The 26,336-nt window shown below is 33.0% G+C and overlaps 1 protein-coding gene across 1 annotated transcript; it reads left to right on the top strand.

Annotated features, from left to right (window-relative positions):
* The first annotated feature begins 23,472 nt into the window (after positions 1-23,472).
* Positions 23,473-25,604, top strand: LOC139852614 (small ribosomal subunit protein uS11x). The gene is made up of 6 exons (XM_071841923.1): positions 23,473-23,595; positions 24,283-24,402; positions 24,491-24,536; positions 24,908-24,993; positions 25,151-25,280; positions 25,377-25,604. Exons 1-6 carry the CDS (start codon positions 23,593-23,595, stop codon positions 25,442-25,444), a joined length of 453 nt encoding a protein of 150 aa, XP_071698024.1. The 5' UTR covers positions 23,473-23,592; the 3' UTR covers positions 25,445-25,604.
* The last annotated feature ends 732 nt before the right edge of the window (positions 25,605-26,336 follow it).

Raw genomic sequence — 26,336 nt, 5'->3', positions numbered from 1 at the left:
CGGACAACCATCAGTGACCACCACCCCACCTTGATCAACCACCATCTACTATTAAACTACTACTATAGACCCCTCTCTATTTCGGTTTCTATTCGAAAACATTCCACAAAACCCACAACATCATCGACTATTACATACTTTTGTTTATTTCGTGAACTACCATCACGAACTTCATCACATCTATAACCATCCTCCATCACTTCACTACCACCTCGACATCAACCATGTATTCGATTACTCTCCTAACGACAACCAATCACCAACTATTTTTGCTACTATTGCTGCTCATACTATACTTCTCTTATGGATTGATGTGTAGCGGGGTAGTATATAAAATAGTTTATATTTTATTAGGAAAAACTATTAAATACGATACAATTTTACACAAGATATTTATTTATTTATAGAATGGATATACTTAAACCTTGCTACAACACTTATAGGCAGTGTACCTAATCGTACAGTAGTGTAGTTTTTAGTAAGTCCGGTTCGTTCCACAGGGAAATCTTTAAACAAAGCTCAACGCTATATTAGTTTACTTTTATTAAAAATACAAATATATATATAAGTAATATTATTATTATAAAGGGGGGTTTTTACCGTTTAATGACCGGTTTGTCGATTTTAAAACTTTAGTCGCAGTTAAAACCTAATGTAAAATATAAAATAAATACAAGACTTAAATTAAAGCGTAAAGTAAATAACGATAATGAAATTGCGAATAATAAAAATGCGATAAAATAAAATTGCGATAATTAAAAAGTACGATAATTAAAAGTGCGAATAAATAACAATAAATAAAAGTGCGATAATTAGAAGTGCAATTAAATATAAAATAAAGGAAATTAAATATGAAATAAAAGAATTATGCTTATTTAAACTTCCGTAATCATGATGTTTGACGTGTTGATTTTAGTTTTATGCCCATGGGTTAATTGTCCTTTGTCCTGGATTATTTAATATGTCCGTCTGGTTTTTGTCCATAACAGTCCATCAGTCATAAATATAAATTGCAAGTGTCCTTGTCAAATTATTATTATACCCGAAGTTAAATATTCCAACTAATTGGGGATTCGAATTATAACAAGGTTTTAATACTTTGTTTAATGAATACACCAGGTTATCGACTGCGTGTAAACCAAGGTTTTACTACTTTGCTAACAATTACACCAATTACCCTTGAATGTAATTTCACCCATGTTTTAATTATTCTAGTGGCTATTAATCCATTCCCGTGTCCGGTTAAATGAACGATTATTCGTACATATAAATACCCCGCCCATCGTGTCCGATCGAGTGTATATGGTAATTTATAGGGACGCCCAATTGTAAATCTTTATATTAACATTAACAAACTTTCATTTAATTAAACAAATATAAAGCCCATTAATAGCCCATAGTCTAATTTCCACAAGTGTCGTTCTTTTGTCCAAACCCCAATTATGGTACAAAGCCCAATTACCCAATTTTAGTAATTAGCCCAACATCATGATTACTTCGTTTTAAATAAGCATAATAATAACTTAGCTACGAGACATTAATATAAAAAGGTTGAACATAACTTACAATGATTAAAAATAGCGTAGCGTTACACGGACAGAATTTCGACTTACACCCTTACAACATTCGCTAACATACCCTTATTATTAGAATTATAATTAAAATTAAAATATAAATTATAAATATATATATATATATTTTACGATATAGATAGAGAAGAGAGAAAATAAGATATGAAATTTGATCAGAATTCGGTTTGCTTTATAGCCAGAGTTGAATTTTGGGGCTCCGCGACTCGCGGCAAAATCCCCTTCAAACTCCGCGAGTCGCGGAGATAGTATTTACAGCTCAGTCCTTGGAGTTTTCTCTGCCGACGGTTTTATATATATAAATATAATATATATATAATTAATATAATTAATTATATATTATATTATATTTATATACATAGTTAACTTGTAATTTTTAGTCCGTTGCGTCGAGCGTTAAGAGTTGACTCTGGTCCCGGTTCCGGATTTTCGAACGTCCTTGCGTACAATTTTATATTTTGTACTTTGCGTTTTGAATCTTGTACTCTTGTAATTTCGAGACGTTTCTTATCAATAATTGGAACCTTTTTGATTGTCTTTTGTACTTTTGAGCTTTTTGGTCGTTTGCGTCTTCAATTCGTCGAATCTGTCTTTTGTCTTCACCTTTTATTATTTAAACGAATATCACTTGTAAATAGAACAATTGCAACTAAAAGCTTGTCTTTGTTGAGGAATAATGCTATGAAATATATGTTCGTTTTTAGCATTATCAAATATTCCCACACTTGAGCGTTGCTTGTCCTCAAGCAATATTGTCTTGAAATACTAGAATCACTTCTTTATTCTTCACACTTTGTACATCAGTGATTTCTATACGGCGGTATAAACAATGGTAGTAACGATATGGTTTACAGTCCCACATGACTATAAAAATTTAGATCCATTAAGGAAATTGGATCTTTATGAAAACATTTGATCTTTTGAAATCTAGTTTTTTACCCTAGATAAGTTTTCCGGGATAACCCTTTACCGGTGTTTGCAAAATATTTTTGTGGGTTTGGTGGGTTTCAGATTTGAAAATTTTAGCTCAAAACTTGCGGTTTTGTGTCACCCACTTGCTAACCTTGTATTAGGAAAGCAACACGTCCAGTTTACTTGTTCCGTATATTACCTTTCGGCAAACTACCGTCCGGTTGAAAGGAAAGCGTTGAACAAGCAACTGTTAAGGCAATGTCCCGTGACATGCTTTTGATTATGGTCTATAACGTGTCGGACGCAATTACTATCCTTGGTAGGAGCAATAGTAAAGCTCACCCTTATAATTTGTCGGTTTGGCACAAGGTCCTGTCTTTGACCACTATGCAACCACCGTTCTTACGGTTGACACCCGATTTAGTTCAGGTGACCTAATGAATTCCAGGTGAATTCCTAGGATTTTACGTTCAATGGTAATGAACGCATTGAAAATAGGGTTTTCAGAAAACAAATCGGTTTGTAATTTTGATCAAAATATTTTCTCGTTTAAGCTCGAGTTTAGATATCATCGAATTCCATGAGTTTGTAATTCTCAATCTTTAAGGTCAATCTCTAGGATTGAGTAATATCAGTCTTAAAAGCTGATTTTTAATCTTTAAGGAGATTATCCTTTCTGGGGATCTGATTCATTAGTCTTATCCAGCTAATTTGCATGGTGCCCCCCATTGTACGAGATAAATCCTTCTCATGGTTAGGATAAATCTGACCACTTGGCGACCCTGTTTGATGCTGAGGTCCGTGGATTTCCTGCTGATTTTAGTGATGACTTTTCTAGATTTTTCGTCAACCTACAGCTGGTCTGGACGACAACTTCATGACCTAAATCAAGAAGCGCGTGTCTTTTTCGGAAGACTTTACTTCCTTTTAATGATGGAATTGATTCATCGTGTAGATCCATCTCTTCTTTTCTTTCATCGGGTAAAACAGTTTAGTTTAGTCCAAAGCAAAAGTATTTTCAGTTATTTGTTACAGATATATGTGACATATGTTTAAAATAACTTGGTAAATTTTCCCACACTTGGCTTTTTATTTTTCTTTTTATCGTCCTCTATTCCATTTTAAATGAATTTTGACATTTTAGTTTGTTTCTTAATTTATGTTCTTTCTGAGATAACAATAATTTCGGTGTTAAAACCGAGTTTTATCGTTCATAAATATGTATAAACATGATTTTAATTCATTTAATTGAAAATTTTGAAAAATTTTACTAGAATTGGGTAGTCAGTATATAAGACTAGGGCTGTTCTTTTTTATCAGAGAGCACTAGATTCTAATACAACTACTGCTTTACTAGTATTTTTAATGGTAACCAAGTGTATAAAGTAAAAAATTTTAAAATCCGAAAGAATTTAACCCCTTCCCACACTTAAGATCTTGCAATGCCCTCATTTGCAAGAAATCAGTAACAATTTAAATTATTGAGGGTGATTAGTGTGAAAATGATTAAATTTTACCAAAGTTTCCAAATATATTGGCGTTTGTTTGCTGAATGATAAATGGTGCACATCATTTGTTCATTCCGTCTTGTTGTTATTTCACATATATTTTGCATCTTGTCGTCAAAATTAGTTGCTTTTGCTGAACTTAATGCCAGTCTTTGAAAATGCGTTGTTTTACCCTGTTGTGTACATAAGATAAACTGCAAACATATATACATATTTTTGAAGTTTGGTATATTACCCCACATTCAAAAATTATTAAAATCTAAGAATAAAAGTTAGATAATTATAAAAATGATTACAATATTAACAAATTTTGTTCTTTTTTTTTATAATCTTTAACTTATAAAACAATTAAGTATTTAATTTTAAAATTTTGTCTTTTTGTAGCGATTGTTTTAAAAGCTAAGATTTTTGGTTTTTTTTTTATGTTTTTGGCATACTTTAAATCAATAAGATTAAAAATAATGATAATAAAAGTTCTCGTCCCTCCCTCGGGTAAAGCAATTTCGGTTTAAAGACCTAGTCTTCAACTTACGACGAATTTTAAAAATCATATTCTTAACTTAATGAGATAAAGTAAATTTTTGTTTTTAAATTCACACAACTTAAATATGAAATTCAAAATTAATATTAAAAATTCACACCAAACTTAAAATTTGAAATGCATAAAATTAAAAATTTATATTTTAAAAATTAAAAATTCACACGAAACTTAATTTTAAAAATTTATAAATTCATATCAAACTTATATTATTTTTTTCAAATATTTACAATTTTAAATATATTGTTTTTACAAAGTTTACAATATTAATTTAAGATTTAAATATTTATTTTAAAAACATGGTAAAGATAAATTTAAAAATCTTTTTGTCTTTTTATCCCACTTTAATCAATCAAATATTATCAAAAATATGCGCCCCTCTTTTCGGTAAAGTAATTTCGGTTCCAAGACCTAATTTAACTCATGACGAATTTTTGATATATTTTGGGTTGATTGATTAAAGATATTTATACCTTAAGAATAAACGTTAAATTTCGCAGTGATGTAATAAATTTTTGAATGATATCAATAATTTCGGTCGCCAAACCTAATTTTATTCAATACCAATTTAATACTTTTTAGCGAACAAATTAGCGTTTATTATTAAAAGGTTAAAAATAAAAAAAAATAAAAAACTGTACAGACATACCTGTGAAATAGATCTTAGTTATATGATCTATTCCATTCATAAGATAGTCGGTTTAATTGGTTTTCCATGGCTCCAAAGGCGTAACCTCGAGCATTCAGTGTCTTTTCTTCTAAACATATGAACGGTCCGTCTCTGCATAAAGTAACAAATTCGGTATTTGAATAGGTTTGATTATTTGAACATTTACCTCCATGTGACCATTTTCCGCATTTGTGACATCATTCTAGGTGTCGTGCTCTTCTTTTCGCTGCGGATTTTGATTTTCCTTTACCAAATTGTAACTTATTATCTTCGCATCTGGATTCTTTTCTAACTCCGTCCATTCTTTCTCTGATTACTGATACTATTTCACTCAGTAGTATGTCATTATTACGTTTAGTGATCAAAGCGTGTAGCATTAGACCATGGTTTAGTTCACAGGCAGTCTTCATTTCGTAAAAACCTAAAAAAATAAAAATTCAGAATGGGGGGAGAAGACTAGTTCTTTAGGGTCTGCTAGGGAAAGACCATACGTGTTCCATTTTCGAGAACTACATGAAAACGGACAATCTAACTCTAACAGAAATACATATTATCCTTTAAAGACTTGATTCTCCCCACACTTAGTTAGCTGTGGTGTCGAAATTGTGATTAACTTCGTTGTCGACTTCCATCGGACCATGTATGTAATGTTTAACTCTGTGACCATTGACTTTAAATTCAATCCCATTTGAATTTATTAATTCTATCGTTCCGTATGGGAAAACTCTTTTGACTATGAATGGTCCAGACCATCTTGATTTCAATTTTCCAGGAAATAGCTTGAATCGTGAATTGAAAAGAAGAACTCTGTCTCCTTCTTTAAATTCTTTTGAACTTCTGATTCTTTTATCATGCCATTTCTTCGTTCTTTCTTTATAGATTAACGAATTTTCGTATGCTTCATGTCTTAATTCTTCTAATTCGTTTAGTTGACTTAATCGTAGACGTCCGGCTTCATGTAAATCAAGATTACATGTCTTCAAAGCCCAAAATGCTTTGTGTTCAATTTCTACTGGAAGATGACATGCTTTTCCATAAACAAGTCTAAAAGGTGTGGTTCCAATTGGAGTTTTGTAGGCTGTTCTAAAAGCCCAGAGTGCATCCTCCAATTTAATGGACCATTCCTTCGAATTTGATCCTACGGTTTTCTCTAGAATACGTTTTAAAGCTCGGTTGGTATTTTCAACTTGTCCACTTGTTTGTGGATGATATGCGGTGGAGATTTTATGAGTTACTCCATATCTTTTAAGAACTTTCTCAAGTTGATTATTACAGAAATGAGTACCCCGATCACTTATTAAAGCTTTCGGTGTTCCAAACCTTGCAAAAAGACGTTTTAAAAAGTTGACTACAACTCGTGCATCGTTAGTTGGGAGAGCTTGTGCTTCCGCCTATTTAGATACATAATCAATGGCTACGAGTATATATAGATTATTATGAGATTTTGGAAATGGACCCATAAAGTCAATACCCCAAATGTCAAATACTTCACATACTTGGATGACATTTTGTGGCATTTCATCACGTTGACTTATTTTTCCGGCCCTTTGACATGCATCACAGGATTTGCAAAGAAGGTGTGCGTCTTTGTAAATTGTAGGCCAATAGAATCCAGCTTCATAAACTTTTCTTGCTGTTAGTTGAGGCCCATAATGCCCTCCTGTTGGTCCTGTGTGACAATGGTTTAAAATTTTACTAGCTTCATCTCCAAATACACATCGGCGTATTATTCCATCGGGACAACTTTTAAACAGATGTGGATCTTCCCATAAATTGTGTTTTATATCACTGAAGAATTTCTTTCGTCTTTGGTACGATAATCCTTTTTCAAGGAATCCACAAACTAAGTAGTTTGCATAGTCTGCAAACCATGGGATTTCTTTATAATCTATCTTCAATAGATATTCATCAGGAAAGTTGTCTTGTATGGCCGATTCATTTAGAACTTCTAATTAGGGATTTTCAAGACGAGAAAGATGATCAGCGGCGAGATTTTCTGCTCCTCTTTTATCTCGGATTTCAATATCAAACTCTTGTAAGAGTAAGATCCAACGGATTAATCTTGGTTTAGCATCTTGTTTTGAAAATAGGTATCTAAGAGCAGAATGGTCGGTATAGACCACCGTTTTTGCTAGAACGAGATATGATCGAAATTTGTCAAAAGCAAATACAATAGCAAGGAGTTCTTTTTCAGTAGTTGTATAGTTTGTTTGTGCTCCTTGTAATGTCTTACTAGCATAATATATAGGTTGAAATCGTTTTTCAATCCTTTGTCCTAAAACGGCTCCCATTGCAAAATCACTTGCATCGCACATTAGTTCAAATGGTAGATTCCAATTTGGTGTTATCATGATTAGTGCATTAGTGAGTTTTTCTTTAAGAATATTAAAAGATTTGATACACTCATCTGAAAAGATGAATGGCGCATCCTTTTCTAGGAGTTTATTCATAGGAGTGGCAATTTTAGAAAAATCTTTTATAAAACGTCGGTAAAAACCTGCATGCCCTAGAAAACTCCTAACTCCTCTAACATTTGTGGGATGTGGAAGTTTAGCAATTACATCTACTTTAGCTCTATCCACTTCAATTCCTTCTTTTGAAATTTTATGTCCAAGAACGATGCCTTCTTTAACCATGAAATGGCATTTCTCCCAATTAAGTACTAGATTTGATTTTTCGCATCTAATTAGCATTCGTTCTAGATTAACTAGACATGATTTAAATGTATCACCGAAGACTGAAAAGTCATCCATGAATACTTCCATGCATTCTTCTATCATGTCGTGAAAAATCGCCATCATACACCTTTGAAAGGTTGCAGGGGCGTTGCAAAGTCCAAATGGCATGCGTTTGTAAGCAAAAGTACCATAAGGGCACGTGAATGTGGTTTTCTCTTGGTCCTCGGGTGCTATTGGAATTTGAAAATATCCGGAAAATCCATCTAGAAAACAATAGTAACTATTTCCGGCTAATCTTTCCAACATTTGATCTATGAAAGGTAAGGGAAAGTGATCTTTTCTGGTGGCGTCATTTAATTTTCTATAATCAATACATACACGCCATCCTGTTACAGTCCTAGTAGGAATAAGCTCATTTTTCTCATTTGTAATGACAGTCATGCCACCCTTCTTAGGTACGCATTGAACTGGGCTTACCCATGGACTATCAGAGATTAGATATATCAAACCTGCATCTAGCAGTTTAATAATCTCTTTCTTAACTACATCTTGCATATTAGGATTTAGTCTTCGTTGGCGTTGCACATACGTTTTATGACCTTCTTCCATAAGGATTTTATGTGTGCAATACGAAGGACTTATTCCTTTAATATCATGAATCTTCCATGCAATGGCTGGTTTATGAGCTTTCAACACAGAAATGAGTTGTGATTTCTCATTTTCAGTAAGAGAAGACGATATTATTACAGGTAATTCAGATTCACCATGTAAATAAGCGTATTCCAAATGGTTTGGAAGTGGCTTTAACTCTAATTTCGGAGGTTCTTCTATCGATGATTTATATCGATATCTGTCTTCTTCTTTTAGCATTTGAATTTCTTCTGTTGTTGGTTCATATCCATTAGCTATAAGTGTAGCTAACATTTCAGCTTCATCAATTGATTCATTACCTTCTCCTAAAGAACATTCTCCTGTTCCTTGTAATTCTGGAAATTCTTCTAATAATTCTGCATGTGCATCTATAGTTTGAATGATTGGTGGTTCCGGAGGAAAGTTTAATGGTTCAGGATCTATGAACCGTTCCTGAATATTCTCCGGATTCTCAATTGTGAGGTTGGGTTCAAAAAATGGATTATCGGAAATTTGAACTGAAGTACTTGGTCGACTGGATGACGATTCTAAAGAAAAATCAACGGCGGTTATATTTGTTAAACGATGTCTTGATCGAGTTACAGGTGGTGAACGTACAAAAGGTGATGAACGTCTTGCTCGGTGCATTCACTGAATATCCTATTAGTTTTTAAAAGGAAAGAAAAATTATAATAAGTTATCCAATCAATAGACTTTTCTGATTTTGCCCACGTTTTGAATAGCCAAAAGATGCAGCAGAGGGGCAGGATTCGTTTGGTCTCAATATAATTGAGGACTGTTTGGCTCCAATAACCCGGTCCACGTACAAATCCAACTATTACTACGAACCAGAAAATTTTGATGTCTATTAATTTAACCACTTAAAATAATTTTCGTAATTTTAAGAAATTTAGATAAGAAGTAGAAAAAAAATTCTAAGTCCTAAAACTAAAATAGCGAGAAATAAGAGAGAAAAAGAGTTCGTCGAAAAAGGTTGAAAAAGAAAAAAAATGGTTGAAAAATAAAAGATGACGGAAAAATAAAAGAAACTTATAAAAACTTAACTAACCTAACCTTATTACTACAACTAACTTAAAATTATAATCGCAAATTGAAATTACTAATTGGAATGATAATTGATACATAGTAAAAGGTGTCTAAAAATATTAAAACTTACAGGAAAAACTAAATCCCAAATGGAAATAACTTAAAAAGAAACTAAAACTTAAAAAGGCGTCGCAAAATTCTAAAGCACCTAAATCTTAGTCTAAAGAAAAAGCACTTAAGGAATTCTACGGCAAAGCCTAAAAATCTAGGAGTAAAAATAACTAAAGCAAAAACTAAGTTTAAAATTAATTATGAGCTAAAAAATACAAATATTACGCTACAACGATTAAAAAGGTACAAAATATAAAAATATACAAAAAGTTGTAAAAAGTACAATTTTTATAAAAATATTATTTTTATATTAATTTTTTAATAAAACTACTAATTTTACAAATTAATAAAACTAATTAATACTAAATAAAACAAATTAAATAAAAAGTAAAAATAAAAATAAAACTAATAATAATAATAATACATAATTAGGTTTAAATAATAATAATAATAATTAATAACCCGTAATTAATGCAGTTTTAGGGCTTCTGTTCGCGTGTCAGAGTGGCTCCGCGAGTTGCGGCAATTAAAGAAGAAAACCCCGCGAGTCGCGGGGTTCAGAAATTCAGTGGACAGCTTTCAATTTTTACGCGTTTTTCTTTATTTTATTTTTTTTTATTTATTTTCTGTTTTCTGTTTTTTAATAAATAAAAGATTTTAAAATAAAACTTATATTTTTATAAACTAAAATAAAAATAAAGAAACTTATAAAACTTAAATATTTAACAAAATCTTAAAAATACATATATTTTTGTTTTTCTTTTTATATTTTTCGAATATTTAAAACGTATTTTTACAAAAACGACTTTTAATAAAAGTAACTAAAAATCTTTTTTTTTATATATATTAGCGTTGCGCTTCCGGCGTTTAAGAGTTTTCCCCGGCAGCGGCGCCAAAAATTACTTGATGTGCAGCGGGGTAGTATATAAAATAGTTTATATTTTATTAGGAAAAACTATTAAATACGATACAATTTTACACAAGATATTTATTTATTTATAGAATGGATATACTTAAACCTTGCTACAACACTTATAGGCAGTGTACCTAATCGTACAGTAGTGTAGTTTTTAGTAAGTCCGGTTCGTTCCACAGGGAAATCTTTAAACAAAGCTCAACGCTATATTAGTTTACTTTTATTAAAAATACAAATATATATATAAGTAATATTATTATTATAAAGGGGGGTTTTTACCGTTTAATGACCGGTTTGTCGATTTTAAAACTTTAGTCGCAGTTAAAACCTAATGTAAAATATAAAATAAATACAAGACTTAAATTAAAGCGTAAAGTAAATAACGATAATGAAATTGCGAATAATAAAAATGCGATAAAATAAAATTGCGATAATTAAAAAGTACGATAATTAAAAGTGCGAATAAATAACAATAAATAAAAGTGCGATAATTAGAAGTGCAATTAAATATAAAATAAAGGAAATTAAATATGAAATAAAAGAATTATGCTTATTTAAACTTCCGTAATCATGATGTTTGACGTGTTGATTTTAGTTTTATGCCCATGGGTTAATTGTCCTTTGTCCTGGATTATTTAATATGTCCGTCTGGTTTTTGTCCATAACAGTCCATCAGTCATAAATATAAATTGCAAGTGTCCTTGTCAAATTATTATTATACCCGAAGTTAAATATTCCAACTAATTGGGGATTCGAATTGTAACAAGGTTTTAATACTTTGTTTAATGAATACACCAGGTTATCGACTGCGTGTAAACCAAGGTTTTACTACTTTGCTAACAATTACACCAATTACCCTTGAATGTAATTTCACCCCTGTTTTAATTATTCTAGTGGCTATTAATCCATTCCCGTGTCCGGTTAAATGAACGATTATTCGTACATATAAATACCCCGCCCATCGTGTCCGATCGAGTGTATATGGTAATTTATAGGGACGGCCAATTGTAAATCTTTATATTAACATTAACAAACTTTCATTTAATTAAACAAATATAAAGCCCATTAATAGCCCATAGTCTAATTTCCACAAGTGTCGTTCTTTTGTCCAAACCCCAATTATGGTACAAAGCCCAATTACCCAATTTTAGTAATTAGCCCAACATCATGATTACTTCGTTTTAAATAAGCATAATAATAACTTAGCTACGAGACATTAATATAAAAAGGTTGAACATAACTTACAATGATTAAAAATAGCGTAGCGTTACACGGACAGAATTTCGACTTACACCCTTACAACATTCGCTAACATACCCTTATTATTAGAATTATAATTAAAATTAAAATATAAATTATAAATATATATATATATTTTACGATATAGATAGAGAAGAGAGAAAATAAGATATGAAATTTGATCAGAATTCGGTTTGCTTTATAGCCAGAGTTGAATTTTGGGGCTCCGCGACTCGCGGCAAAATCCCCTTCAAACTCCGCGAGTCGCGGAGATAGTATTTACAGCTCAGTCCTTGGAGTTTTCTCTGCCGACGGTTTTATATATATAAATATAATATATATATAATTAATATAATTAATTATATATTATATTATATTTATATACATAGTTAACTTGTAATTTTTAGTCCGTTGCGTCGAGCGTTAAGAGTTGACTCTGGTCCCGGTTCCGGATTTTCGAACGTCCTTGCGTACAATTTTATATTTTGTACTTTGCGTTTTGAATCTTGTACTCTTGTAATTTCGAGACGTTTCTTATCAATAATTGGAACCTTTTTGATTGTCTTTTGTACTTTTGAGCTTTTTGGTCGTTTGCGTCTTCAATTCGTCGAATCTGTCTTTTGTCTTCACCTTTTATTATTTAAACGAATATCACTTGTAAATAGAACAATTGCAACTAAAAGCTTGTCTTTGTTGAGGAATAATGCTATGAAATATATGTTCGTTTTTAGCATTATCATGGATACTAGTCGATTCATCAACCCGACACCTTCACCACGAACACCTGATATGGCTAGTCGAGAACTAAATAGTTGCAACCGCTGCAATATCTTTTTGTTTTCAGTTTTGAACGAACCATAACCACCGAAGCTATCATCCCTTCTGTTTCTGTTTTAAAATATCGAAGACATTGGACCTGCAACTGCTGCTTGTCTTTGTAACTGTTACACCTCTCTTTTCTTATGTTTTTGGATTAACCATCATAAATCACCCTAACCACATCACAAACGGCTGCTGTACCTACTTGTTGCTGTTTCTGCTTCGAACCACCTTCAAAACCACTACTACTATACTCGACACCTGCTGCTACTCGTACTGTTTTACTGTTTCTGTCCGGCCAGGGAACACGATCAGAACTGCTGCTGTTACGCCCCTGTTTCTGCTATCATATATTATATTTTTGTGTGTGCACCGTATAGAAACAAGAAGAGAAAGAAGTTATTTGATTAGGAAATACTTTTATGATTTAAAAGAAAAGTGGGAGAGGGACAACATGGGATGGCAACATTGGATGCTGTACAGTCCTTTGTGTGTGAATGCTACTACCAAAATTACGTTTTAATTAAAAGAAAAAGGGAGTAAAGAAAACGTGGTAGGCCACGATTGCAAACACCCACTTAAATCTTTCGGTGGTATTATTTTTTTTATTTTTTATTCATTTGGATTAATAGAGGTGAAGAACACGGGACATATAGGTGGATTAATATACGTGGGACTTATACAGTGGGAGTAGTAACAATTAATAGAATTATAGTGTTGTTGGGACTTCATGTTAATCAATTATCTTTAATAGGAAACGAGCCAGCAAGCAATTACTCTATATATTTTGGCCGTGAAGTTGCTTGGGCCAAAACCCAGGTAATTGGGCTTAAGATATTGATGTTGGATCGATTTAAGACTGGGTTGAAATACTTTTAGTTTAGGTATTGGGCCAAGATCTATATTAGGTTGTCTTTGGGGCCGTGTTTATAATTGGCCCAAGAAGTTGATCGTACATGGTTATTGAAAACGGGTTAGATATAATTTGGGTGTAATAAAAATCTTGAAAACAGACCCAGCTTGATGGTTGGAGGGTGTTTTGGATGAACGAGAGGTCATGGGTTCGAGTCCGGGTGTTCACATTAATTATTTTTTTGAGCCTATTCCTTTGAGGTAGTCATTTGCTTATTTATATTATTAATATTATTATTATTAGTATTATTGTCATAATTATTATTATTACTATTATTATTATTATGAAAATAAATATATAGATCATAAATAAGGATATTAATATGAAAATGATAAAAGTTACAATTAAGTTACAATTTAAATGATATACTAATATTTTTATTATTATTTTTTATTATTGTCATTAAAATTATCATTATTTTTATTATTAGTATTATTTTTATCATTATTATAATTAGTATTATTAATCATTAATATATCAAATAAAGATTTTCTATATAAAAATATATTTATGACATAAACATAACTATAATAATATTTTTGTAATAAATATAGTTATCTATTTAAAGGATATAAAAATAAATATATCTAATTAAGTTATTAATATATAAATTAATGAAATAACAATTAAATAATAATATATATATTTGTTCGATTACAAGTATATGTTTTAATAAATATATGAATAATTTAGGTTCGTGAATCCGAGGCCAACCTTGCACATGTTAAATGATGTTATATGTATTTTTACTACAAAATACAGTATGGTGAGTATATAGTCCCCTTTTAAACTCTAAATATTTTTGGGCTGAGAATACATGCGCTGTTTTTATAAATGATTTACGTTATGGACACAAGTGATCAAAAATAAATTCTACGTTGAGTTGTACCATGGCATATTTCTTTATACTTGGTAGCTAATATTTACGTGAGGAGCGTAAACGCGAATCCTGTTGATAGATCTATCGGGCCTGACAACCCCAACCGGGCTGGACGACCATGCATTAATTAACCGGTTGCACAGTACTTCGTTTCGTTACTACATTTGGTACAGTGTAGGGTTTATTTAAGAATATGCTGCTATGATATAGATGTTAAGTATGGTTACCAAGTGCTCAACGACTTTTTCATACACGAGGAGTGTATTATGTTTAACTATATGAAATCTTGTGGTCCATAGTTATAACGCTGCTAGCATCAAACCTATATATCTCACCAACTTTATGTTGACATTTTAAAGCATGTTTATTTTCAGGTACGAATTAAGTCTTCTGCTGTGCATTAGCTCATACTAAAGACATTACTTGGAGTCGATCATCGCAATGGAACCAGATATTGATGATTTCGTCCAGGGGGTCTTGGACGGGGTCTGACACCCAACGACACATGAGTGGCTTTGATACCATTCTGTAACACCCCAGCTTAACATGACCACAATAATGTAACACCCTAGGCAAATCCCACATCACCCACGGGCATGAGTGATCATGGGATTATAAGGTAATACTCACGCTTAAATGACACAACGCGTTTTGGGACCACAGGCTGAGCAGAAGTGTGAGTACGTTGTAGTTAAGCGTGCTCGAGTGAGAACACTACCAGGATGGGTGACCTCCTGGGAAAGTGCTTCTCGTGTGTGGTCGCCAAGAAAATTCCGTGCGCCTGCGGGCAAAGCGGACAATATTGTGGTCATGTTAAGCTGGGGTGTTACAGAATGGTATCAGAGCCACTCATGTGTCGTTGGGGGTGGTGGGGCAAACCTCATCGAGGACGATGAGTCCCTGAGGGGGGGTGAATGTAACACCCTAGGCAAATCCCACATCGCCCACGGGCATGAGTGATCATGGGATTATAAGGTAATACTCACGCTTAAATGACACAACGCGTTTTGGGACCACAGGCAGAGCGGGTGTGCGAGTACGTTGTGGTTAAGCGTGCTCAGGCGAGAACACTACCAGGATGGGTGACCTCCTGGGAAAGTGCTTCCCGTGTGTGGTCGCCAAGACAAAGCCGTGCGCCTGCGGGCAAAACGGACAATATTGTGGTCATGTTAAGCTGGGGTGTTACAGAATGGTATCAGAGCCACTCATGTGTCGTTGAGGGTGGTGGGGCAAACCTCATCGAGGACGATGAGTCCCTGAGGGGGGGTGAATGTAACACCCTAGGCAAATTCCACATCGCCCACGGGCATGAGTGATCATGGGATTATAAGGTAATACTCACGCTTAAATGACACAACGCGTTTTAGGACCACAGGCTGAGCAGAAGTGTGAGTACGTTGTAGTTAAGCGTGCTCGAGTGAGAACACTACCAGGATGGGTGACCTTTTGGGAAAGTGCTTCTCGTGTGTGGTCGCCAAGAAAAATCCGTGCGCCTGCGGGCAAAGCGGACAATATTGCGGTCATGTTAAGCTGGGGTGTTACAGAATAGTATTAGAGCCACTCATGTGCCGTTGGGGGTGGTGGGGCAAACCTCATCGAGGACGATGAGTCCCTAAGGGGGGTGAATGTAACACCCTAGGAAAATCCCACATCACCCACGGGCATGAGTGATCATGAGATTATAAGGTAATACTCACACTTAAATGACACAACGCATTTTGGGACCACAGGCTGAGTAGAAGTGTGAGTACGTTGTATTTAAGCGTGCTCGAGCGAGAACACTACCAGGATGGGTGACCTCCTGGGAAAGTGCTTCTCGTGTGTGGTCGCCAAGAAAAAGCCGTGCGCCTGCGGGCAAAGCGGACAATATTGTGATCATGTTAAGCTGGGGTGTTACAACTTTACAAAAACCCACATAAAACCCATTTGAAATCACCAAAATTAAAGAAGTTTACCGTGTTTTGATCCTTGAAATCACTATAATCTGATTCACGAAGTTACAAGATTTGATTTGCACTTTTAGATTTCAAGTTTTAATGAGTAGAAGGTTGATTAGGGTTTATGTTTTGCTAAAAGAAGAAAGAAATGAAACGTACAGAAATATTGTGTTATTTTAGGTTTCTGCACACATAGGTAACACTTTCGTCTAACACACGGTTATTTACCACTTATCTGAAACCCAAAATCTTTAATAACTTATTCATTCTAAGTCCAATTCACAAAAGAAAATATGTTATGTGACCCTTGTCACAAAACGCACATTATCTCATACACAATAATTATAAGACACATAATTATTTAAAATAACCATATCAACCTACAAGGGTAAATGGATCATTACTACTAGGCCCAAAACGAGGTTGTTACACCCGACGCTTTGTCACAACCGCAAGACCACACTGCAATTTTAATCTCTTCTTTCGAAAATTAAGAACTCATAAAAGTGGCTTTAGCTTCAGAAAGTTGCTTCAAATGGGCACTAGGAGATGCAAATGAGGCTCCCTGTTCATGCATAAATTTATTAGTGAAAACTCTAGAAAGACTTGTTTGAACCTTAAAGAAGAAGTCTCCCAAGTGCCATTCGACATGAATCAATTTATTAGGTGGTTTTTTAGTTTCCTATTGAGAGCGGTATGAAAAAGTGAAGAGTTTTCATCACCGAACTTATGGCAAGCTTCCTTTTTTTGGAGCCACATTTGCAACATCAATAAATCAAGAATGGCTATCTCTTTAAGAATTTTAGCTCTATCAACGGCGAATATTGATGGGTCAGTAGCATGCACAATTTGGTCTTCAATAGCTTTAAGTTGATTATTTAAAGAAATCTTATCAAAAGCAGCATTTGTACGCGAATTAGCATGCCATGCTTTCAAAGCCACCTTTACTCTTTTTAATTTATCCTTGAGCCAAATTTGCAGGTTAGAGCTCAAGTAAACATCCATTTTATTCCAGAAATTGATAACCGTTTCTTCAAAACCGTCCATCTCGAACCACGACTTAAAAAGTTTGAAAGGGGTTGGGCCATAATCACGAATCTCGTTACAAAGTAAAATGGGGCAATGATCTGACCAAAGGTTAGAAAGAATTGTACCCACAATGTTCAAGAAAGTGTTCGTAGAAGTGAGATAACGGTCAAGTTTGTCATGCTTTGTAAACAACTTATTTACCCGAGTAAACGCCCTGCCACCTAGAGGGATGTCAACAAGGTTCCCATCTTCTATGAAAGCATTAAAAGCCTATGTTGTGCTATGAAAAAAACTCAAGCCAAACCTCTCGGAGGTAAAACGAACCGAATTGAAATCGCCAAAAATAAGATATTCACCCCCATTAGAATCCATGAAATTCTTAATAAATGACCAAACGCGTTTCTTTTGAACAAGAGACTGTGGAGCGTACACATTGACTAAATAGAACACGGATGAGCAATTAAGAAAGGTGCCTTAGACAATAAGAACGTTTGAAAAAGAAATATCACGTTTGTAAACGACTTATTAACATATACTAGTTGTGGGAAAACAAGAGAGTTCTAATAATCTATTAATTTAAAAATATAAGGTATAAAAAGAATAATATTAGATTGATAGGGGATGTTCAACACCTCTAATACCCCAGATGCCTCCGCTATTGGCGGAAACGTTTTTACTGCGACATTTAAGTAAAATGTTTTAGGATACATGTTAGGATCGAAAGTAAAGTACAACAAATACATCCCAAAATACATCACTAGACATAGTTCATCAATATATATTATCAAAAAGACATCCTGACATCCTGACGTGTAACACCCCAGCTTAACATGACCACAATATTGTCCGCTTTGCCCGCAGGCGCACGGATTTTTCTTGGCGACCACACACGAGAAGCACTTTCCCAGGAGGTCACCCATCCTGGTAGTGTTCTCGCTCGAGCACGCTTAACTACAACGTACTCACACTTCTGCTCAGCCTGTGGTCCCAAAACGCGTTGTGTCATTTAAGCGTGAGTATTACCTTATAATCCCATGATCACTCATGCCCGTGGGCGATGTGGGATTTGCCTAGGGTGTTACATTCACCCCCCCTCAGGGACTCATCGTCCTCGATGAGGTTTGCCCCACCACCCCCAACGACACATGAGTGGCTCTGATACCATTCTGTAACACCCCAGCTTAACATAACCACAATATTGTCCGCTTTGCCCGCAGGCACACAGATTTTTCTTGGCGACCACACACGAGAAGCACTTTCCCAGGAGGTCACCCATCCTGGTAGTGTTCTCGCTCGAACACGCTTAACTACAACGTACTCACACTTCTGCTCAGCCTGTGGTCCCAAAATGCGTTGTGTCATTTAAGCGTGAGTATTACCTTATAATCCCATGATCACTCATGCCTGTGGGCGATGTGGGATTTGCCTAGGGTGTTACATGACGACATCCCAAAAGCCAATTTAAATGAATGCCGACTCATGGCTAGAGATCAGATAAAACATATGCTTAAAACGTCAAAAAATAATGTTGGTGAGATCATATACAAATGTATGGACCACAAGATTTGCATGTATCAAACACTTGTAAAAATATTCTATATAAACATGAGCTCCCAATATAGAACTTAACAAATTAAAAACCCGAAATCATGTACTCTCACTTAGCTAGAGCTACAAAGTCGAAGGGTAGGCATCCGCTAGCCTAAAGAGTATGCTGGATGTGAGGATTCACCCTCAAATAGATCTATCCATAGTATTCATGTTTACCGTAAACAAGTAATTAACGATATCAAAATCAAGATTTAAGCTAATTAACAAACTCAACACAATAGAATATGGTTTTAAGCCCGTGTGTCAATAATGTAAACCATAAAAGAAGCATGTTTCTCTTTTCAAAGTAATAAAGTTTGCAAAATAAAGTAAATATGGGACTATGATACTCACATATGATATGTGTAATGATATATGTTGTGGTTGTGGTTTTGTGACCAAATGACTTAGAGATCAAGAACATAGACAAATGATTCAAGTCAGGGGTCATACTATGTCAAATATAGTATATAATTAAGTTCATTGTATGATTTGGTAAGTTTTATATGTTCAGTTCGGGTTTTCGATTACGTATTTTCAATGATTTCTAAGGTTAACGTTTTAAGATTTTTTGATTTGGACCGACAACTTTCAACAAGTGTATCTTCCTAAATATTCATGCATATAAGATGAGTTTACCACCCGAAGTTAGATTTTTGAGTCCTTTAAACAACCATGTAAGTGTGGTTTCTTAAATCAAAGTAAAAGTTGGTTAAAAAGACTATTTCTTTCAAGTGTGCAAAACTTTCCAGTTTGACACTCTAAGCTTATAAGCAAACTTAAAAAAAAGTAAAACACTTTTGTTCCACTTACGAATCCTACACATGACTTATAAAACATAATCATCTCCAGGTCTTCTATAACATAGTTTTTAAAGGTGGTGTTCTTGACCAAAATTTTACTACAACAAAACCTTATGTCAACTTGTAGTGACCATATCTCAATGATTACTACATGAATTTAGGTGGTTCATATTATGGTAGTATCCTTTTATGTCCCATTTCTAAAACACAAACACATATTTTCATAATCGTCTACGTTTTATTTGAACATTGGTCAGATTAGCTGAGAAGCTGACATGCAGTGACCAAAAGAAAATGGAAAATATCTTTTTCTTTTTAGAAAATTATGAAAAATTAACTGAAGGTCATAAACGAACTTGTGGTAAAAGTATTAAGTCCATAATGAAAGTCCAAGCTAATTTTTTAGTCGTGATCTTAAAACAGTTCATTTGGATAGTTTTATGTTAAATGCGGTTTTATGTGTTTTAGCCATTTTCTCTTAGTTTTCTGTACTCAAATCTTCAAGATGACTTATTTATGAGTTATATTACATATTTTAGTTCATATTTACAGCCTTGACTTGCTAGATCAAGAATGGTCCTTTTGAACAATCATGGTATACAAGACACTATGTTCTAGTTTTTACATCCTTTTGAGATCTAGAAGATGAAGACTTGTGTTTTAATGAAATAAAATAGTTAAAATTAAAATTTAAATGTATATTTACAGCCATTAAACTTGCAAGTCATAGAACAATCCTTGTATGTTTGATTCACAATGTTGATGGCTTTTACATCCACGGATCTTGCAAAAAGGCTTGAAAATAATGAAGATGCGTAAAGGATATAACATTCTTACCAAGTTTTGAAGATGATGGATGAAGATTTGAATGTATGAAGATGTATTGGAAGTATGATGAAGATTAGAGAGAAAGATGTAAGTAAAAAAAAAAAATTTAAAGTGATGTGTGTGTGTGTGTGTGTGTGTGTGTGATGGTGGCGTCCAAGATGGTCAAGAAAAGGGAAGAAAACTAGCTAACACCATGCAACACTAAATGCTTGATTTAATGTCAAATGCATGCAATTAACTTAGTCTAATTACAAGTATTAATCTTTAACATAAGTAATTGAGTTTAGTGGAATAATCATGTGATTAGGCTTAATTATAGCTAGTCATGGATTAATGATGCAAGTAATAAATTAATGTATATATTTATGTACTGATTTGATCTTTATACAAGTATTAACATGTTAATTGATGGTATAAGTCTTATATTTATCTAAATAGAACAACACTTAGGTAAATTTAATTATATACTTTTACATATATTACATATATACAAGTGTTGTAATCTTTTATTGTAGTTATAATATGGACTAGGGTTTAGATGATTGTAATGGTTACATGAATGGTAATGAGTAAAAATAAATCTTATAAAAATATTAAAAGACTCAAAGGCATCAAATTGCTTATCGTGTTGGAACTTAAATCATTCAAGTTAGGTTAAATAAACCTAGTCGAAAAAAAATTGGGTTGTCACAGTTATGACCCTAATCAAAGAGATGAAATTAGAACAATTTATTTGCATTTAGGAACTTGTTAACCAAGTGGTCTTTTGTTTACAGTAAAAAAGTAGAGCCCATAGATGGATGTTTTGTCCTAAGTTGGTTTGACAAGTATAATGTAAAGGTAGACAACGCATGGAAAGAGTAGCACTTGCTACTATTACTATTGAAGTAATTATGGATCGTTTGCAACGAAGGATTACGCAGGAGACATTTGTGCTAGAAGATAACTTGATTTTAATGTTTTTACATAATCATTGTTTAATAGATAAAAATTTAAGACTTGATATATTTCAATGGGAGTTGATATTTCCAAATTAGATTTTTAATAAATTCACTACATTTTGATGTTAACTTCTTAAACCATCCTTAAATAAATTCTAACATAAAACTTTTGTAAACTATCATTTAAGGGTATTTTAGTAAAGTTAGGTGGATCTATTAAAAATCAATTTGGAAATATTACTACGTATCTATAGTTTCTATTAAAATCCTATAATGATGATGTCATTATTAGACTAATTTCTTTGTAAAAAAAATGAAAAAATAAAAGAAAAAATCTAAGCACGGTGGGTGATGTCATTAATCTATATGATTTTTAATTAAAATTAAATCTTATTAATTAATTCACCTGATGAGTTTCTAAGTCGGACTCTGTGATTCTACGGGTCATTAAACTAAAAGACTTACAATTTACTTTCACTTAATACCTAAAACATATCATTAAACTGTTTCATTTAAACAATTCCGTGGTTTCACGGGACATTTCACTAGTTTCAATATATATTCTCACCTCACCAGTGAAATTCTTGGATTCACAACTTGAAACATACATCAAATATATGTTGTTAATAAAAGATATATGTTGATTACTATTTCAAAAGAATACTATTATTTCATAAGAATATTTAATAACTCTGATTTTTTTGCCCAGAAAGCTAACATGTCTGATGAATGTTATCTAATTTCGTCTACATTGTTATTATTATTTTCAAAGAATAATATTATATTCTAAAATTATTATGATTTTTTCCTAGAAAATAATGGGTAGTGAACTAGTGATCAGTACAAAACCAATTTCTAGCCGTACACAACCAAACATGTTTTATGAAGTTGTAAAGTACAATACAGTAACGCATACTTGAGTGTGTACGACTAAAACTTGATGGTGCACATATTATCACCTAAAATTAATAATCCTTATAAGCAATATCATTGTTAAAGAATAATATTACTAATTTTCGTCTAGAAATTTAATATATGTTCAAAGAATTATACATTTACCAAAGATTACTACTAATTCATGCTTAAAAAGTAAATATACTTCTCATACAATAATACTTCTTATAGGAGAACATTACTAGTACTATATACTATCGATGAAAGTATGATTGTATATAGTTGTAATGCGTATTTGTATTTTATATTTTTGTTGTTGTATTGTTTATATAAATATAAAAGTTACTTTTTAAAAGAACATTTATTTAGTTAATTTTAATTTTTTCTGCATTCTCGTTAATAATTCGTTTTTATGCTTATACTGAAGTCGAATCCAGGGAAAAACTGAAAAAACTAAACCAATAAAACCGATTCAAAATCGATTCCAAATATTTAAAATCGATAAATCAATTCGAAAAAACAAACTTTAGAAAATCGATTTTTGGAGAGATAATCGGTTTTAACCCTTGACTTGCACCTCTAGTAACAACATGGTCTACATGTATCCAATTTTCTTATAATACTAAAAGAAGCCCCAATCTTGATCGTTTGACAACCCAAAAACGACACTCCACTCTCAAAAATACAATTTCCCCCCTCAACTTACCTCGCTTCTCAATTTCTTCAGAAGTCAAACCCGTAAATTTATTTTAGCCACTCACTAAAGCTCACTGAACTCAAACTTATACCTAAATAGTTACATGTTTTACCCCTAACTAAATCCCATTCAACTCAAACTTTCCATAGCAAAAACTACATACATCATACATCATACTGTAATACTGTAATAAAATAAAAGGACCATTTTTTTTATTGCATTTAGTGCATATGAAACCGAATCCATATTTGAGCCTATTGGGCTTATAATAAATACTCCGTATTTCATAGGCCCAAAGTATTACATTCCCTGGGCAGTTGGTCATACATAAACCCTAGCTAGGGCTGTAGTCTCACTTCTTTTGTGCCGCAACCTGCAACCCATCTCTCTCAAATCTCAAGCAGAAATCAGCTAATTAACACCATGGTAATCTCATTTATATGTCTATGAATCTCGTTACAGCTTTTAAAATACCATTAAATTGTATCTAAGAGATTGATATATCTATATACTTTCGATCCTGTTCGTTTTAATTATTATTTTTTGAGCTGCGTTGTAAAATTTTACTTATTGTCTTACGCACTTTTTTTATGATTTGTTTCTTTTTTATATTTTATGTATTTTAGACTGAGTTGATATTGATTCATTGATATAAATACAAATCTCATGTAATTTGAAGAATATCCTTGCATTTTCAGACATATGTATATTCATTAGTTTGTATAACAGAAACTCTATTGTAGTTTGTTTCGAATGCATTCTAAAATATGTTTTTTTATTTTTGTATGATTGAATTAATTTGATCTTGTTCTGGTGATTTAATTACTTTTGATAGTGTTACAAATCTTTGTTATAAAGCAATTTGAAAATTTGAATTTCATTAATTCAGATTACAGAAGAATTTTTTGTTAGCATTTTGACCTTTTTAGGCTTATTGTGGTTTTTCGCCAGCTCTTAATGCTTTTAAGCTAACTTTTTTATATATATGATTAATTGTTGTTACTGATGAGTCTATAGTCATGTTTTAATTTTTAATTTAAATTTAATTTGATAAGTTTGTACCAACAAACATTGTCCATTGTTGTTGATTATGAACTTGAATTTGGGATACAGTCAAAGAGAAAGGTTAGAGAGCCTAAGGAAGAGAATGTAACTCTGGGACCTGCTACCCGTGAGGGAGAGCTTGTATTCGGTGTGGCACATATCTTTGCATCATTCAATGATACATTCATTGTAAGTTGAAAACTGTGCAATCTGCTTAATACACGGTGCTTTGTATCGTATCTGTAGTTGACCTATAATAAAATTATCTTAAATGCAGCATGTTACTGATATATCTGGACGAGAAACTATGGTTCGGATTACTGGTACAGTTTTTAATATTTTACCCAATGCATAGTAATTATGTGTATAGTTCTGAGTCTGTGTAAGCATTGTCCTATTTTTTTCTCGTTTCACTCTATTTCATAATTGTAATTGGTTTATACAGACATTTCTGATTGAAGATGTATGTAACCAAGATTATATATTTTGTCATATATTACTTTTACAAGATATTACTTTTACAAGATATTTACCGGATTGATTGTGATCTCTATAAGATAAAAATTGTACTGACCTATCATAAAAGTTCTGTTTATGGAAATTCAGAACTTTTTATTGTTTAATAGCTTTGTTTATTGTTTGAGTTTGTTCACTGGTATTAGATTTTACTGCTAACATTTTCTTTTATCATTAGGTGGGATGAAGGTCAAAGCTGATAGAGACGAATCTTCACCTTATGCTGCTATGCTTGCTGCCCAAGATGTTTCCCAGCGATGCAAGGTTTATATGTTTTCGTTTTTTTGGCAAAAATTAAGTTTTTTTATCTGTTGATTTGAATTGAATGAATGTGGACTTTTAGGCTTAAACTCGATATCATTAACAACCTGGTTGCTTATGGATTTGAGTTGTTTGCTAATGTGCTTTTGATGTACTGTAGGAACTTGGCATCAATGCTCTCCACATTAAGTTGCGTGCAACTGGTGGAAATAAGACCAAGACACCTGGTCCAGGTGCCCAGTCTGCTCTCAGAGCTCTTGCTCGTTCTGGGATGAAAATTGGCCGTATTGGTATGACTTCATATTTTCATTTGGTCCAATTGTTGCAACATTTGCTTTATAAAACGTGTTGATTCATGTTTTATGCTGTTATATATTCATTTGCAGAGGATGTGACTCCGATCCCAACCGACAGCACTCGCCGAAAGGGTGGTAGAAGAGGAAGGAGGCTGTAATTGTTTTGTTCTATGGCTTATCTGTTGCGCATCTTTGTCTCGGATTATCATTCTATGTTTCTGAAAACTTTTGTAGGTTATTTCTGTGTTATGGTTGAAACTTAATATCAAATGGATCTTTTATTACATCTATGACGTTCTTAATTTTCTGCTTGATCTACTATCTCTGAAAGTTAGCCTTATCGTGGTAGCCATATTGTGGAATCAATGCGTTACAATTTTTTTAGCTAAAAGATTAGTATATCGAAATTATTACATGGCAGATCTAAAAGGCTTGTTATGTTAGTAACTCTATACTGTTATCAAATGTTTTCGGCTGATGATGTTTTATAGATGGGACTAGATATTTCCACTGATAAATCTATCCTTGTAGAATATGTTGCTGATGAGGCAGATCAAGTACCACCTTAAACAATTACTTAAATATTATCAAATTAAAACATAATGTGCAATTATCTAAAATTAAAACAATTACTTCAATGTTAGTTTTAGACGTTAGGCAGGTTTGGAACCCAATTTAGCCATGCAAGTAAAATGTACTCGCAATAGTTAAAAATCCAAACCCAGCCTAATGCAAGCTGCCACAACTTCACCCCTTGAGATTTTTGTAGATGGTTCAGGTGTTAGTCGAGATTCAGATCTCAATGTTTAGAGGGTGTCAGGTGATACTACACTTGTGTTCTAAAAATATTTGTTTAAATATAGTTAGGCCGAACGAGGAGTGGAAGAGACAGCTGCGTCAACGAGGAATTTGGGTGATGAAATGCTATCCACTCCACATACTCTGATACCTTGAAACCATAATTACTGTAATATATTTCACTTAGTTTACGCAAGTAGTTTAAATAGGTACACTAATTTTTTAGGAAAAATCTAACGACAACAACCTTTC

The sequence above is a fragment of the Rutidosis leptorrhynchoides genome, chromosome 6 (genome assembly GCF_046630445.1).
Source record: "Rutidosis leptorrhynchoides isolate AG116_Rl617_1_P2 chromosome 6, CSIRO_AGI_Rlap_v1, whole genome shotgun sequence".
Taxonomy (NCBI): Eukaryota; Viridiplantae; Streptophyta; class Magnoliopsida; order Asterales; family Asteraceae; genus Rutidosis; species Rutidosis leptorrhynchoides.
Note: the sequence above shows the minus strand (reverse complement) of the source record. Positions and strands in the feature narration are given on the sequence as shown.

What these genes read in the sequence shown, in the direction of transcription:
- LOC139852614 (XM_071841923.1), top strand. An exon ending in AACTATGGTTCGGATTACTG is followed by an intron (nt 24,537 to 24,907) that starts GTACAGTTTTTA and finishes TTTTATCATTAG; the next exon opens with GTGGGATGAAGGTCAAAGCT. An exon ending in ATGTTTCCCAGCGATGCAAG is followed by an intron (nt 24,994 to 25,150) that starts GTTTATATGTTT and finishes GATGTACTGTAG; the next exon opens with GAACTTGGCATCAATGCTCT.